General features: G+C 35.9%; 1 protein-coding gene across 1 annotated transcript in view; it reads left to right on the top strand.

Annotated features, from left to right (window-relative positions):
• Window positions 1-15,000, top strand: part of FOXP2 (forkhead box P2) — a 548,145-nt gene that overhangs the window by 484,470 nt on the left and 48,675 nt on the right. The window contains exons 10-11 of the mRNA XM_081800223.1: window positions 11,200-11,413; window positions 13,196-13,300. Coding sequence (XP_081656349.1) covers window positions 11,200-11,413; window positions 13,196-13,300 — 319 coding nt within the window. The remainder of the gene's footprint in view (window positions 1-11,199; window positions 11,414-13,195; window positions 13,301-15,000) is intronic.

Below are 15,000 nucleotides of genomic sequence, written 5' to 3'. Positions count from 1 at the left end.
TTCATTCCTCCTATTGCCCTTTCTACCGTTCATTTCATGGCCTGTCTGCCTTCTGCCTTGAGAAATTTTGCTTTTACGACCTGCAGGTTTATTATGAAAACACGATCGTTAACGCGGTTGCATGGCCCATTTTCTTGAGACTCAGGGATTTTACTCCGCACTGCTTTCAGGTGTGTGGTAAAACTGCTTGCCAGACTGCTTGCCAGAAAGCAGTGCGGAGTAAAATCCCTGAGTCTCAAGAAAAACTGCTTGCCAGTGTTTTCTTAGATATTAAATGCGTATTTATTAGTCTTGTGGCGGAAAATAATTTATAAGGGCAACCCGATTTAAGCACTATTGAATATAGCACTATTGAATATACACTGAAGACCTGCAGAGAATTAGATGAGTGGGAAGGCTAACAACACTCCATTTAACAAAAGTGAGCTGAAAGGAGTTTTGGTGGAGAACTGATAAAAAAAAAAAAAAAAAGAGGTTCCTAATCTTCACACTGAAACTCTCACATATACGAAAGAGTCTGTATTTCTACAAAGCATATTCCATTCCAAGTTATGCTTTATAGGACCCCATCATACGTCATGGGACCAGATTGATCTTATTTTCTCTAAAATAAAATTGCCTGTGCATATATTGTAAAAGTTATAGCTTCAAAAAGCTGCCAACTGTATTCTTTTTTTTTTTTTTGCATTTCTATTATTTATTTTTTTTTATTCTTATGTTAATCCCCATACATTACATCATTAGTTCTAGATGAAGTGTTCCATGATTCATTGTTCGTGCACAACACCCAGTGCTCCATGCAGAACGTGCCCTCCTCAATACCCACCACCAGGCCAACCCATCCTCCCACCCCCCTCCCCTCTAGAATTCTTATTTGTTTTTCTGATAAGAAAACTTTGGATGGGCTTTGATAATACAATAATATGGTACAATAATACAACACTATAAATTATACAATTGTATATATTCATCATTTGACTCAACTTTGGGGAAATGGAAAGCATTCTTAGTTTAAAAAAAGATAATGGTAAACAAAATGACTCCTTGGGTGCTAAAATTCTTAGTACAGGTTAAAGTAAAATATCATTAAACTTCATAAAAGCACATTCTAATTTGCATTTGGATTTTGTTGGAATGAACATTAATCCAAATGGACTTTAATTATATTTGTTACAAAGGGATTCACATTGTAGTAGTATTTTTTTGTTCATTTTTCTGACTCAGTAGGATATACTGAAGAAAATCAAGGGGCGCCTGGGTGGCTCTGTCGGTTAAACGTCCGACTCAGACTCATGATTTTGGCTCAAGTCATGATCTCAGGATTGTGCAATCGAGCCCCACGTCAGGCTCAGAGCTGGGTGTAGAATCTGCTTGAGATTCTCTCCCTCTGCCCCTCTGCCCCCTCATGCTCTCTCTCTCAAATAAATAAATCTTTAAAAAAAAGAAAAGAAAATCAAGAACAATTAAATAGAAAAAATAAAATTAGGCAAATAAAAGTAAAAGACAGTCTTTAAAATGCATACAATTTTGTTTAGGGCACATGAAATTTAAATTTTTGTAGTAAATATTTTTCTCTTTATTTATCAAATTACTGTCTTTGTGGCATATTTTTCCCAGAATCCCCTACTTCCCTTGACTTCAGATCCTCTAATTCACCTGACTGAATCACTCCTAGGCAATCAAGGAAGATAAAGTTTACATAGTGAAAGAAAAACAAGGCAATAAACCCACTTTTCTGCACCATTCCAGAGAGAATTGGAATAAATCATGGTTGTCACCGGGCCCCATGAATGTTCTATTCATAAACTATTGTTCTCGGCAAAAATAAATACAATTTGAGGACAAATGAAGAAATAAGTTTAAAGAAAAGAAAGCTGTGTATAAATTAATTCAATGTAAACATGGATTTCTTTGGTAGAAACTACACTAAAACAGAAGCAATAAATTTATCTCACTGGTTTTTTTCAATAAAATTTATATAAAAATCTATATTTAGTATCTAATCATATAAGAATCTCCTCAGTAGAAAGAAGCGTGAGGTATCATGATTTTATTTGAGTAAAACCATTGAAACAAACACTTCAAGAAAGTTTAAAACAGATGTTCACAGAAGCAAAATGTAATTTAAGTACAATATTCTTCCAAAACAAGCATACAAATACCTTGCCAAATAAGGAAATTTATTATGATATAACCATTTTAATAGTTTTCAAATAAAATTTTTCTTATTTCTGAGCTTTTTTTAATAGAATTATCATTTTTTTCCTTTTTTTCTATTTGTACTGTCCGTAAAATGTATGAGAGATTAAACACACAAGATAGAGAACATCAAGGAAAAGGAAATAAATCTGAAAACACATCTGGGTTTGAGCAGAATATTTATATTTTAAACAAAAAACATGAATGTCATCATTGTGTTTTCACGGTTTAGATGAAGTAGTATGAACAGTGCCACTATGGAGACTCACCAGCCAAACACAGGCAGAATGTGTCAGATAAAGCAGCTATAGTAAAGGAACATAATTTCTTAGGGTGGTGCTGGAATCCCAAAGCTGGAATGGAAGAAAGTAAAAAAGTAATTGTTAGATAATGTAAGCCTGGAATTATTTCTGCTCTAGCCACTGGTTATTTCAGATAAAAATATTTTAGATATTTTAAAAATTTTTATTACCAGTTTCCCAGTTCACTTTGCACCAAGTTTTTGGTTGGTTGATTGATTAGCCATGGAACCAAGTAGGATTTATACATGATGATCTCATTGTGCCTTTAAAAATATGCCATATTTGAAGTATTTATCCCCATGATTTAACACAGCCTCCTCAGGCTACTTTTTAAAATTCCAACTTCTTTCAACCATATATAAAATAAGTGTATGAGAATGAGACAGAAGTAACAAAATTATAATAATTTTGATAAGAGTAGGAGATTTATAGACATTTTTCTCTGTATTGCAAAATGATATAATGTATCGTACCACCCTTTAAAGTAAATTATTTTAAGTATTAAGCATTTAAAGTCATCATGAATATTACTGTAATATTGGATTTTAATGTAAAAGAGGCAATGAAATTACCATCTCTAAATGCACATATGGAGTGACTGTAGGTATACAGAAGTCAAGTACAAAAGGGTGGATTTGTAAATCAACATCAAATAAAATACTGATTATGAAACTATTTACTCCATGGATAGTACAGTTTATATGTCAGCTAGTAATTACTTCGTGACACATTATCGTGATCCAGTACCACTGTCTATAGGTAATAGGAAATTATTGTGCATACGCTTCAAACTTTTGATATGTTTTGGCATGAGATAGAAGTCACCGTATTCCAATACACAGTATAGTCACAGGCTTCCTATGACTACGGGAACTGAAATATATGTGGTTAAAACTTTCATTCCAACTTTCTACATGTTTTTGAATTTATAAAACTGATTTAAAACGTAACGCTTTTGTGACCAGTCTGAAAGACCAAACAGGGAATGCTAGGATATCTAGCCAGCACTAGTTTGAACTAACACCTTCTAGAACTAGATGAGTTGGGAATGGGAGAACTGTTGAATAATAAATAAAATGAAATATTTTAAAATAAAATATAATAATGTCCTTTATGCTGAGTTAGGAATGTGCTCAAGTTTGTCTTTAGGATGAGTATTCGGCCAAAATCAGCTATTTAGCTTTGACTCATTCTCTGCTTATGGAAATCTAAATAGCCAAATGCTTATTTCAACATCACTTCTTGCATCTTGATTTTTTGCCTAATCTGTGGTCATGTGCTTGCAGAGATTGCCATTGTATCTAATCAGGGTAACAGTGCCAGCAATACGAACAACACATGTCATGCAGAATTATTGTTAGCATCTTAGTATTCCCTTTTAAATACCAATCTCCAGTTTGTGACTTGGAGGGAAACTCTCCTTTGGGGTTTTACATGCGAAAACTCCATCAGTAAGCGCTGAAGTTTAAATGTACATTTATTACTGCAGTAATAAAACTTTGCAAAGTTAACCATGAATGCTGTTAATTTTATGTATAAAAACTTATTTACAGGGCGCCTGGGTGGCTCAGTCATTAGGCGTCTGCCTTCAGCTCGGGTCATGGTCCCAGGGTCCTGGAATCGAGCCCTGTGCCGGCTCTCTGCTCAGCGGGAAGCTTGCTTCTCCCTCTCCCACTCTCCCTGCTTGTGTTCCCTCTCTCACTGTGTCTCTCTCTGTCAAATAAATAAAAAAAATCTTTAAAAAAAAAAAAAAAGCTAACTTACGAGCCTGGGTGGCTCAGTCAGTTAAGCAACTGACTCTTGATTTCAGCTTAGATCATGATCTCAGGGTCGTGAAATCGAGTCCCATGTGGGGCTCCAAGCTAGGTGTGGAACCTGCTTAAGATTCTCTCTCTCCCTCTCACTCTGCCCACCCCACCCTCCCTCTCTAAAAAAACAAAAAACAAAAACAAAGAAAACAGGAAGACTAACTTACAAAACGTTAAATACATAGGGAAATATTAAGAGGGTTGAGTTAGTTTTTGAGAAGATGTAAATAAGATAGGTGGAGATTAAATTATATCATCATTCTAATTGTCACATAATTGGTATACTCGCATGCATACATTAAAATGAATTTATCTCCATTTAAGCCATAAGTCTTTTTAAAGTTCTGTTTGTCACTTCTTTATATCTTGAAGGAAGACTCCAAAGCAGAATGTTAACTTTGCCGTATTAAAGTTTCATGATGGAGAAAACTGAGAAAATGATGGGTTTTTTAAATAAAATAATCAAACTTGCAAAATGTAGCCTATAAAAATTTTAATAGTGAAATCATAGAAGGAATTTTTGTATATATCAGATGTATTCCAGTATCCCAAAAGTTCCTTCTTTAGTGGAGATATTTGCCTTTGGTCTCAGTTTTAGCCAAATAGGTGTTTTACTCCTTCTAACTCAGCATTTGGGCAAAATATACTCGGTGCACCTCTCATTAAACATACATTTTAGAGACGGGCACTACACCAGCCAGTTAAAGTAGGCCCCCAGTCAAATATAAGTCAATAATATGTTAGATTTGGCAAATTATAAATGAACACATAGATCTCTGAAGGATAGCCTCTGGAGAGGAGAACAAGGAAGCAGAGAGGTGAAGGTGGGTAGGGAAATTTAATTTTGCAGTGTATAACCTTCTCTACGATTCAGTTATTTTGGCCATGTGCATATACTAGTGTTTTTTAATGTAAAATTTAAGATGAAAAGTGAAAATTACCTGATAATAGTTCAATAATTCAGATTATTAAATATCAAATTGTTTTCATAAAATATATGAATGATACTATTTCTACCAAAATTTGCTTTTATTACTTTTAATTATAAGTAACCCTAGAACATAAGCAGAGTACTATTAAATAAGATAAGCTAATTTTAAAAATCACAGTAGACTTACTTTACATCATAATGTATAAAAATTATTTATTTAATATTAAAAATTAATTAGTAGACCTAGAAAATGAAAGGACATTGAAAGACTCATTTTTGAGTGTGAAAAAGCTGCTAATGTAATTTTTACAAATAAGTAAAGCCATTGAAATTTTTAAACCTTGTGTGCCCCAAGGATGTATAATCTAGATGTGAATTATCAAATTTTAATTAATTCTTAGCACAGCGCCTTGTCACCCAGTAGTTACTCCACAAACTCTGAATCCAGGATTAAGGAACTATTGTTTAATTGCTTTACCTGTGGTATTACATGTGATTTGATTAGGAATTCATCCTTTTATTCATTCAACTTCCAGAAAAACAAACCTTTAATGCTTATTTGTAGTACTGGCAATGAATGAGAGCAAGCCCAAGTCATCCTCCCAAAGCCATCTCCCATTATCATTTCTTGATTTATTGTCGTCGTGGAATTTTAATTTTAAAATTGCATAATCATACAACTTTTTGGCACTAGGATTGTCTATATTTATCCCTGAAATAAGTTACTAAGAAAATTGAATCATCCTTACTTAAGATTTTAAGTTGACTATCATTCTCTGATGGTCTGTCTAGTCCACTGATTCCCAGCTTGCCAGCACCCTAGTGTTCCGGGCACTTGAACAACTCAGTATTCATTGAGCTTTCATGCACGTGGGCAGTCCTACAGGCACTGGGGACAAAGCAGTCAAGAAGACGAACAAAAATCCCTGCCACCACAAAACTTACGTTGTAAATTAAGTAACATATATAGCGGTAAGTGCTAAGGGAAAAAAAAAAAAAACTTTAAAAGTCAGGATAGGACAAAAGAAAGAAACCACAGGAAATGGGTGGGGTTGAACTTGTAGACAGGGTGGCCAGGGACGGAGTCCTAGAAAGAGGTTATGTGAGCAATGACCTAAAAATGTGAGAAGCCCTGCCACACATTAGCTCTAGAGCTAGTTACTCAATTTTTCTGTTCCTCAGTGTCTTCATCTCAAAAATGGGGATAATAATAGCGGCCTGGGATCTTAGATTAGCTCCAAAGCGTGGAAAAGATTGGTATTCAGAAGCCCTGGGTAAGTATCTAATAAAACAGAGACGAAGACTGAGTTGGGGGTCAGAGAAGCTGAATAAACAGAAGTTTAGTTTTGAAGTAAGTTAATTTGGGGGGAAAAAAATCTTCAAGTTTATAAATAGGTAGCCTGCAGTTCAAGGGATGGGGCTGGAGATCACTTAATTAATCCTAAGCCTACACCCAGTATTTAAAACTGAAATAAATTAGTGTAATTATAAAAAGAGCTTGTTCTTGTTGTTTTTCTTTTTATCCTCAAATGGCTTTGTAAAACGCTGAGTTAAACAAGAGACTCAAGTTTTCTGCTATTTTTGTTGTTGTTCCTAGATATCTTGGAACTGGTGTACACGTTAACATTAGTCATGAGTCTCCAAGATAGGGACCACAGACCTCTTCAATCTCTTTGATTAGGAGTGTTTAGAAGAGTACTGTTGCATAAAACACGGTTTAGGCCATACTGAACGTGTTCTAGTACTGCCTGAAAAATCAGTTAATTCTTGCAAATCAACAGAACTTCAAAACTCACAAAATTTTCAAAATTCTACAAAACTGACTGGTTCATAGTTTCATATTCATAGTTTTGTATCCATAGAAAAGAGCTAAGCAAATTGTAGATGTGAATACTGTTTTGTAATCAATGTGATAGTTTGCTTTTGCTTTTAACAGTTTTCCTCCCAAATTATCTGCACATTGGAATCATGTGTAGAGCTTCAGAAGCAGACGGATACCTGTGTCCTACCTCCAGAAATTGTGATCTCATTGGTTTGGGCTATGGTCAGGGCATCGGAAGTTTTAAAATGTCCGCAAGTGAGTCTTATATGCAGACACTTTAGAGAATCTCTTTTGGACATCATCTATTCTCTGCCCCTTATCTATAATCTTTTTTTTTTTTTAAGATTTTATTTACGTATTTGACAGAGAGAGACACAGTGAGAGCAGGAACACAAGCAGGGGGAGTGAGAGAGGGAGAAGCAGGCTTCCCACCTAGCAGGGAGCCCCATGCAGGACTCGATCCCAGGACCCTGAGATCATGACCTGAGCCAAAGGCAGACACTTAACAACTGAGCCACCCAGAGGCCCCTCTTATCTATAATCTTTAAAAACCATTTCTTTCTTCGGTTAATTAAGGGTCCTTATTTGGATCATGAACAGGTGGCTTATTCATCAAATGTTTATATGCTTAGTATTTGTTGCCATATCATTGTGATATCATGCTGATACTACCGATTTTCAACACAAATGAATAGTGTAAGAGAAGTCTGCTTTTAAAAGGTAAGTGGAGGGCGCCTGAGTGGCTCAGATGGTTAAACCTCTGCCTTCAGCTCAGGTCATGATCCCAGGGTCCTAGGATCGAGTCCCATATCGGGCTCCCTGCTCCTTGGGGAGCCTGCTTCTCTCTCTGTCTCTCATGAATAAATAAAATCTTTAAAAAAAAAAAAAAAAGGTAAGTGGATACTTAGGTTAACTAAATTGATAAAATTCAAAAACTAAATTATTAATAACATTTTTAACTGATATAGTCTCTAAAAACATCTAAGAGTCTTCAGCCAAGATATAAAACTTTATCAGAATCAGCTAGTACCGTTTATAATCCTTTAGACTTTGGCCTTACGGGATGGCAGTGCTCATGAATACTATGCCCTTCAAGAGCCACAGAACTTCCCTGTGAAAACCCAAATGCTTTCGAGAACTGTGTGAATCTGTGATAATCAATTAAATCAGCTATTACTTATTGAACACATACCAGGCACTGCTCTCAGCACTGGGGATAGATGGGTCAAGTAAGAAATCCCTACTCTTACCAGTTTAAGATTACATTATAGTAGAGGGAGACTGATGATAACAGGTAAAACAAACAAACGAATAATATAGTTTCAGGGACTGGTGAATGATTTAAAGACAAATAAAGCAGGGTGAGGTGACAGAGAATGCTAGAAGGCAAGGCGGGGCGGGGGGGCAGTGGTTGCTAGGGTGGTCAGACACCTCTCGGAGGAGGTGACCCTTGAATCCTCGGGGTGAAGGGAGTGAGGAGACCATGGGAAGATCTGCGACAGAGTCACCTGTGCTGTGGGAGAGTCAGAGCAAACATTCGATGCATGTAAGATGCAGAAGAAAGCTAGGATAACAGAGCGAGATGTAGAAAGTGAGCAATAGACGAGGTCAGAGAGGCAGGCAAGACCCAGGCAATAAACGCTAGCACCTCACAGGCCGCAGTAGGGGTTTTGTTGTTGTTGTTTGTTCCCCTTTTTTCTTGTGTTTTTTTTCCAAAGTGTTCTAGAAAGCCATCGGAGGCTTTCCCTGGAAAGCGCAACGGCCTACTTTACATTTAAAGCGATAAATTTGGGCTGATATCTGAAGAGTGTTAAATGGTAGCAGGGCAAGGGGAAAGCAGGAAGGCAGGAAAGGAGAGCCACGGTCTGGGCAAGAGCTGATGGTGGGGGAGAGAGGCCGAGTCAGATGGTGAGAACTCCCGTGCAGAAGACGGGTGGATGCGGTCAGGAAAGAGGATTTGCTAGCGGAGCCTTGCTGGGAGGACACCTAACTCATACAGACGGGGAATCAAAAAGTTACAGTCAGAAAAGTTTCAGAATCCTAGGTTAAAGCTAGAGCTAAAGCAATAATTAATGATGTTTCTTTTAAAAAAAAGATTTTATTTATTTGACAGAGAGAAACACCGCGAGTGAGGGAACACAAGCAGGGGGGAGTGGGAGAGAGGGAAGCAGGCTTCCCGCCGAGCAGGGAGCCCGATGCGGGGCTCGATCCCAGGACCCTGGGATCATGACCTGAGCCGAAGGCAGATGCTTAACGACTGAGCCACTGAGGCACCCCAATTAATGATCTTTATATAGAAATTATTTCCTATGTAACCGAGAAATACCTTCCTTTATTAAGCCATTCTCTTTTATACAGGAAAAATAGCTTTTAATAACTGAAAACCTGAGTTAGCCTGCCTTTTCTTCAATCTTAGGCTGTCTTAAAATCTTCAGGAGCCAGAATCACCAAAATGATAGCTTTCAGGAAAACTATCTGTAAGAAATTGTGATAGGCATAGCAATTTAAGGTTACCACAGTGATGAATAATTTGACCAGAAGTTATGTTTGGAGCAGTGGGAATTCTTCTGTCACTTTGGGCTACTTACCCCGATGTCCAGATTGATGATTTTTCTACTTGTAGGGGTAGGGGCGAGAGGGCTCACTCTCCTCGCCATCATGTTCTGTTATCATCCCCTAGTCTCCCCTGCCTGTTCTGTCCTGCTCCTCTCCCACACACCTCTGGATGGATCCGCATCACTCAGAGCATCTGGGGTAGGGGGGTGGGCATAGTTTGACAAGGACTCCCACCCTCGTGGTAGACGTTGTAGATGAACGTAATAATAAAGCACCTAGACTGTGGAGCCACCGTGCATTGGGTTTGAGTTCTGTCCACTAGTTATGAGCGTAGTGATTTGGTAACATCTTTCATCTTTCTAAACCTCCATGTCATGCCCTCATCTGTAAATTGTAATGATTCCTAACATCAGGTGAGGTTAATTGAGGTTTTGAATGTAAAGCACCAGACTATAGCAGATGCTGAATAAGGGATAGCAATCATAATTACAACTGCATTTCCCCCTGTATATCTTTGATTCAGTAGTTTTCATATTTTTAATATAATATTTTCAGAGCAAAGGCATTCAAATCAAACTGCCTGGATTTAAATCAAAGCTCTACCACACAGAAGCTTTGTGACCTTGGATACATTTTTGAACCTCTCTCTCTCACTTTGTTTCCTTATCCATGAACTAGTTAAAATATAGTTATCGACGCCATTGGATTTAGTGAGTATTAAGAAGCATAAGGTACAGAAAGAATACACGAAGTCATAGTACTTGGCACATATAAGTACTATTTTATGAGTCAAATACTGTAAACAAGAATCTCTCAATTCCTTATTTCAAAATTATAGTTAAAAGCTAAAGCATTTTGTCTTGATTTTCTGTTTTCTTTCTTCATAAATCTGATAAATTTGCATGATCTGAACCAGGGTGTTGTTTAAAATGAGTAGTTCATTTATTCTATCGGTCATAAAATGAGGTTTCTGTATTATCTGCTTAATTGGTCCATGTAGGTAATCATATTGGCTTATTTAGCACCTCCAAGTGAAACTCAATTATTTTGTTTGCCTGTCTGAGAAAGAGCAAACTAAAACTTTGTCAAAGTTAATTGTCAAATGTATTTTCCTTCTAAGTTGAATGTTTACTGTTTTTCCCTGACGTCTTTTTCCTGACATTTTTGTTTATCATCCTCCCTCCTCTTTTTCTTTTCATTTCTTTTGATATATCTCATTTCCAATTCTATTTCTTTTTCAGTTACTCACTGATAAAAACTTAATACTAGCAATAAGTAAAAGCTGCTGTTAAAAGTTGAAAAAGTTTAATTTTCAAATAGAACTTGCTGGGTTTTTCCATTAATCCTTGATATTATTTCCAATAGGATCATTCCCTACCATTCCCAAATTGGTAGTCTTGAGCAAATAACTGATTATTCACGGGAAAGGCTACGGTGCTGATGGTGTAAAGTGATTTATTATTGTATATTAATTATGCTGGTAACATCACTTTTGTTGTTGGCATTAATCCGGTAATAACACTAAGCTTGTTACATGAACTTTACCTTGTTTTATTAGTGGGGCTTTCTTTCGTTTTATAGCTGGCTTAAGTCCTGCTGAGATTCAGCAGTTATGGAAAGAAGTGACTGGAGTTCACAGTATGGAAGACAATGGCATTAAACATGGAGGGCTAGACCTCACTACTAACAATTCCTCCTCGACTACCTCCTCCACCACTTCCAAAGCATCACCACCAATAACCCATCATTCCATAGTGAATGGACAGTCTTCAGTCCTAAGTGCAAGGCGGGACAGGTAAATCTCATGAGATTTATTCTATATTTATCTGTCACCAACTTTTACTTCCACCATTCATAAAACTGAAGATTATGATTTGTACTTAACAAGGACAGAGTGTATAGGACAAATTAAATAGAAACCTTTAGATTATTTATCTTATATATTATTTTCATTACAGAAAACAGTTCAAATGCTTGCAGTTTGATGGATTTGGTGGGGAATTTGCCTGAAGAAAGTTATTTTTTAATAAGTACACGTGGAATTATTGTGTCAACATTATTTTTATGGCTAATATGTTGTGATGAACCAGATTGCTGAAATGAGAATATTTTACCATTTTTAAACTTAAGAACCCCTTTTGAATAATTAAAGCTGCATCCACATCCCCCCTTAGCATATGCTTTAAAACATGTGCTTAATATGTGTTTAAGAACACGTCCGTAGATATCGGAGAATCAATATACGTAAGGATATAAACACAGATGTAATAAACCAGAAGATGGAATATCTGGTTTGCCTTTTTTGTTAGTGTAGCATGATGGAATTTATAAATATATAAACATAAACTTACGGTGGTAACTGAATAAATTTGACTCAAAATTCATAAAGAAAAATTACTTGCTTTCAGTTACCAACATTGAATTATGTTAGATGATTTTCAACTTACTGTTTTACTTTAGTTGTATAAAAACTGCCCTTGCAAAAGGAGCACCCATGTACTTTTGTCCATTTACTTCCATTCATTTAAGCATAAAGCTATCTAATCAGGTTCCTTTAAAGCAATTTACATAAAATATATAAGCTAAAACATTGCTCAACATGAAAAATATCTTTTTAAGGGATGAAACATAAGTTCAGGATTTCTTAACAGAGTGACTTAGGCTCCTGTGGCATTTAGCTGTAAAGACTACATATTTGAGTGGAGTGGATTGATAGTATTCTGTTGTGTAATATGAGTACCTGCCTAGCGGCAACAAATTCTTTCTCCTAAACAAATTTTTTTTTTTAGAGAAACGTATATTTGATTACAGTACAGTTTAAAATAGGATGCTGGAATTTGGTGGTGTTTCTGGTCTTCATTTGAGTATCATGAAAAATTTTTCTTGTTAGTTTTCATTATTATAAAATGGTATGCTTCTGAATGCTTCCATGCTGTTGTTTTAATTGAGATTAATTTGATGATTATATATTGCAGAAGTTGGTTGATTTTTCTAGGATCTCTCTATCTGACATAATACTCACTTATCAAAAGTCTTTGGTGATTATGGAAGGATATAGCTAATAAATACTGTTCCAAAGTAGAATTTTTTTTATCAGCTGTAACTAGTGGAAATATAATATATGGTCCACACATAAATATTAAGCAATTTAAATGATCCTAAAGGTCCATATCGTCTTTAAAAAAGTGCATTTCAAAAATCTTATGGTGGCTGTTCTATTACCTTCTTAAAAACACAGGTTTATTTCACTTGACCACATATGAATATATATTTTTTATTTAGAGGTAAATGTTACATTAAGGTCATATGGCAAGATTAGCATATGATATTATACAGTCCTCTTAGTTTTTCATCCTTTATTAACAGTCATCTTTGGCTCTATTTCTCCTCTAATTGGAACATCATCTAGCCTTGGCAGTTGAACTATTCAATAGAACGATTAAATTTTTCTGACTGCTCTGAGCTGAATTGACCTGTTTTGACCTGTTTGTCACTGATCGTAACCTGACAGGTGCTAGCAGCCTGCAACGATTATGGCTTTTTGAGATGAATCTGACGCCGTGTTCTTTTGCTACAGCTCGTCGCACGAGGAGACTGGGGCTTCTCACACTCTGTACGGCCATGGAGTTTGCAAATGGCCAGGCTGTGAAAGCATTTGTGAAGATTTTGGACAGTTTTTAAAGTAGGTTTCTTACCTTTTTCAGGGAAGGGGGTGGATTATGTGGGAGTGTTAGGCGCATTGTTGTAAATAAACAAGACAAAGCTGAAAGGAGGAAGTCAAAGTCCGTCATCAGGCACACTGCGCTTTCTGTGTGTTCCAACAAGTGCATGACCGCAGTCAGGCTTCGGTCTGAGTTCAGAAGTGAAGGTGACCTCGTCTTTACCTCTTCATCGAAATATTTTACAAATCATTCAATAGAGGTTTTTGAATGAACGGAAAATAGTAGCCCACAGTAATAGTGTCATTAATTATTAGGAGACATGTGCAGGCTTCACTTAAATTTCCAAGTTTTTAATAAAAAATTTAAGTAAAATTACTTGAGGAGTCATAGAATATATATAATTTCAAACAGACATATTTTACGGGTTTATTTTTTTTAATCACAAGCTTGCTATTCCTTACTTTAAATAATGATATTTAACATACATATATTTAACAATAAGAGCGATGACATGAAAGTTAAAAGAGGCTAAAATTTTAAGAAATACATCTATTTCATCTACATTGTTACTTGTTGCCCTCAGAATCAGAGTGTGTATTTGTATGGTAAATTACATGGCTTCTCTAGCTTAAAATCAAAATTTGGTGTACCCTTAACTTCTTCATACAGTGATAAATATTTTTTTTTAATTTTAAGAGGTTCCTTTGCAAATGAGAATATCCATCTTTTATGAAGCATTTTCCATGCACAATTCTGCTATACAAGAGATCTAAACAGAGAGCTACAGATAGGTTTATGGAGATGAGTAACTTCACAGGCTGAGACTCTTATGTTGTCATGGAGCAGCTAACAGGGTGAATGAACTGTTTCATGCTTCATCAACAATTAAGTTAATTAGCTCATTTGAAATTGCACTGCTTTGTTGCCAGGATGTTGGCAGAAACATCAAAAAGATGTGTTTACAAATGGTAGACTACAGGGTATAGAGTGAAAGCACCTTAACAACAAGGCGCAAGTACTTGGCACCATGATAACTTTATAACGGAATTACAGTAAGACTTCCACAAGGGTTTTTTTCAACTTTTTTCCATTTCTGACCAATGAAAAGAAAATCTGCTTCCTATATTACTTTGGCATTTGTAAACGTCCTTAAATAAAAATTTGCACTCCTGTTATACCAGAACAGTAGTGAGCTACCATTTTGTTGGGTATGAAAACTGATTCAACTGTTCTAGGCAAAGAGGGCACTTCAAATGTTAGGTAACGTTGCTCACGTTTTCCTCTCTAAGAAAATAGCATTTGTTAAAACAAAGACAAAATATAGGGACATTAATTTTTAACAGCTAACTTCGTATTTCTTCATTCGAATATACTCATCCTTATCAAAATGTTATGTTATTCCTTATCATTAAGATTCTTAAGAGGACTATTGCTACTATTTCTTAAATATGGCCATTTAAGCCATAGAACTTGCCCAGTCACCATTTTATTGCTCCAGGTTGTTCTCACTGACAAAATTAAGAGTAAGTTTTTAAGAAAATATACATATTTTTTCCTTCAGTGTCATTTCCTTTATAGCACATGGAAAGGAACACACTTATTCATCTCAAATATTTATATATAGGTATTTATTACTAACAAGCAGATGAATATGAACCCTCATTTTACCCTCCATGGTTCTTTTTCGCATTCATGCTAGTATGTTTTAGAAACTAAGAGA

The sequence above is a fragment of the Leptonychotes weddellii genome, chromosome 12, assembly GCF_054177405.1.
Source record: "Leptonychotes weddellii isolate Sample4059 chromosome 12, ASM5417740v2, whole genome shotgun sequence".
NCBI lineage: Eukaryota > Metazoa > Chordata > Mammalia > Carnivora > Phocidae > Leptonychotes > Leptonychotes weddellii.
Note: the sequence above shows the minus strand (reverse complement) of the source record. Positions and strands in the feature narration are given on the sequence as shown.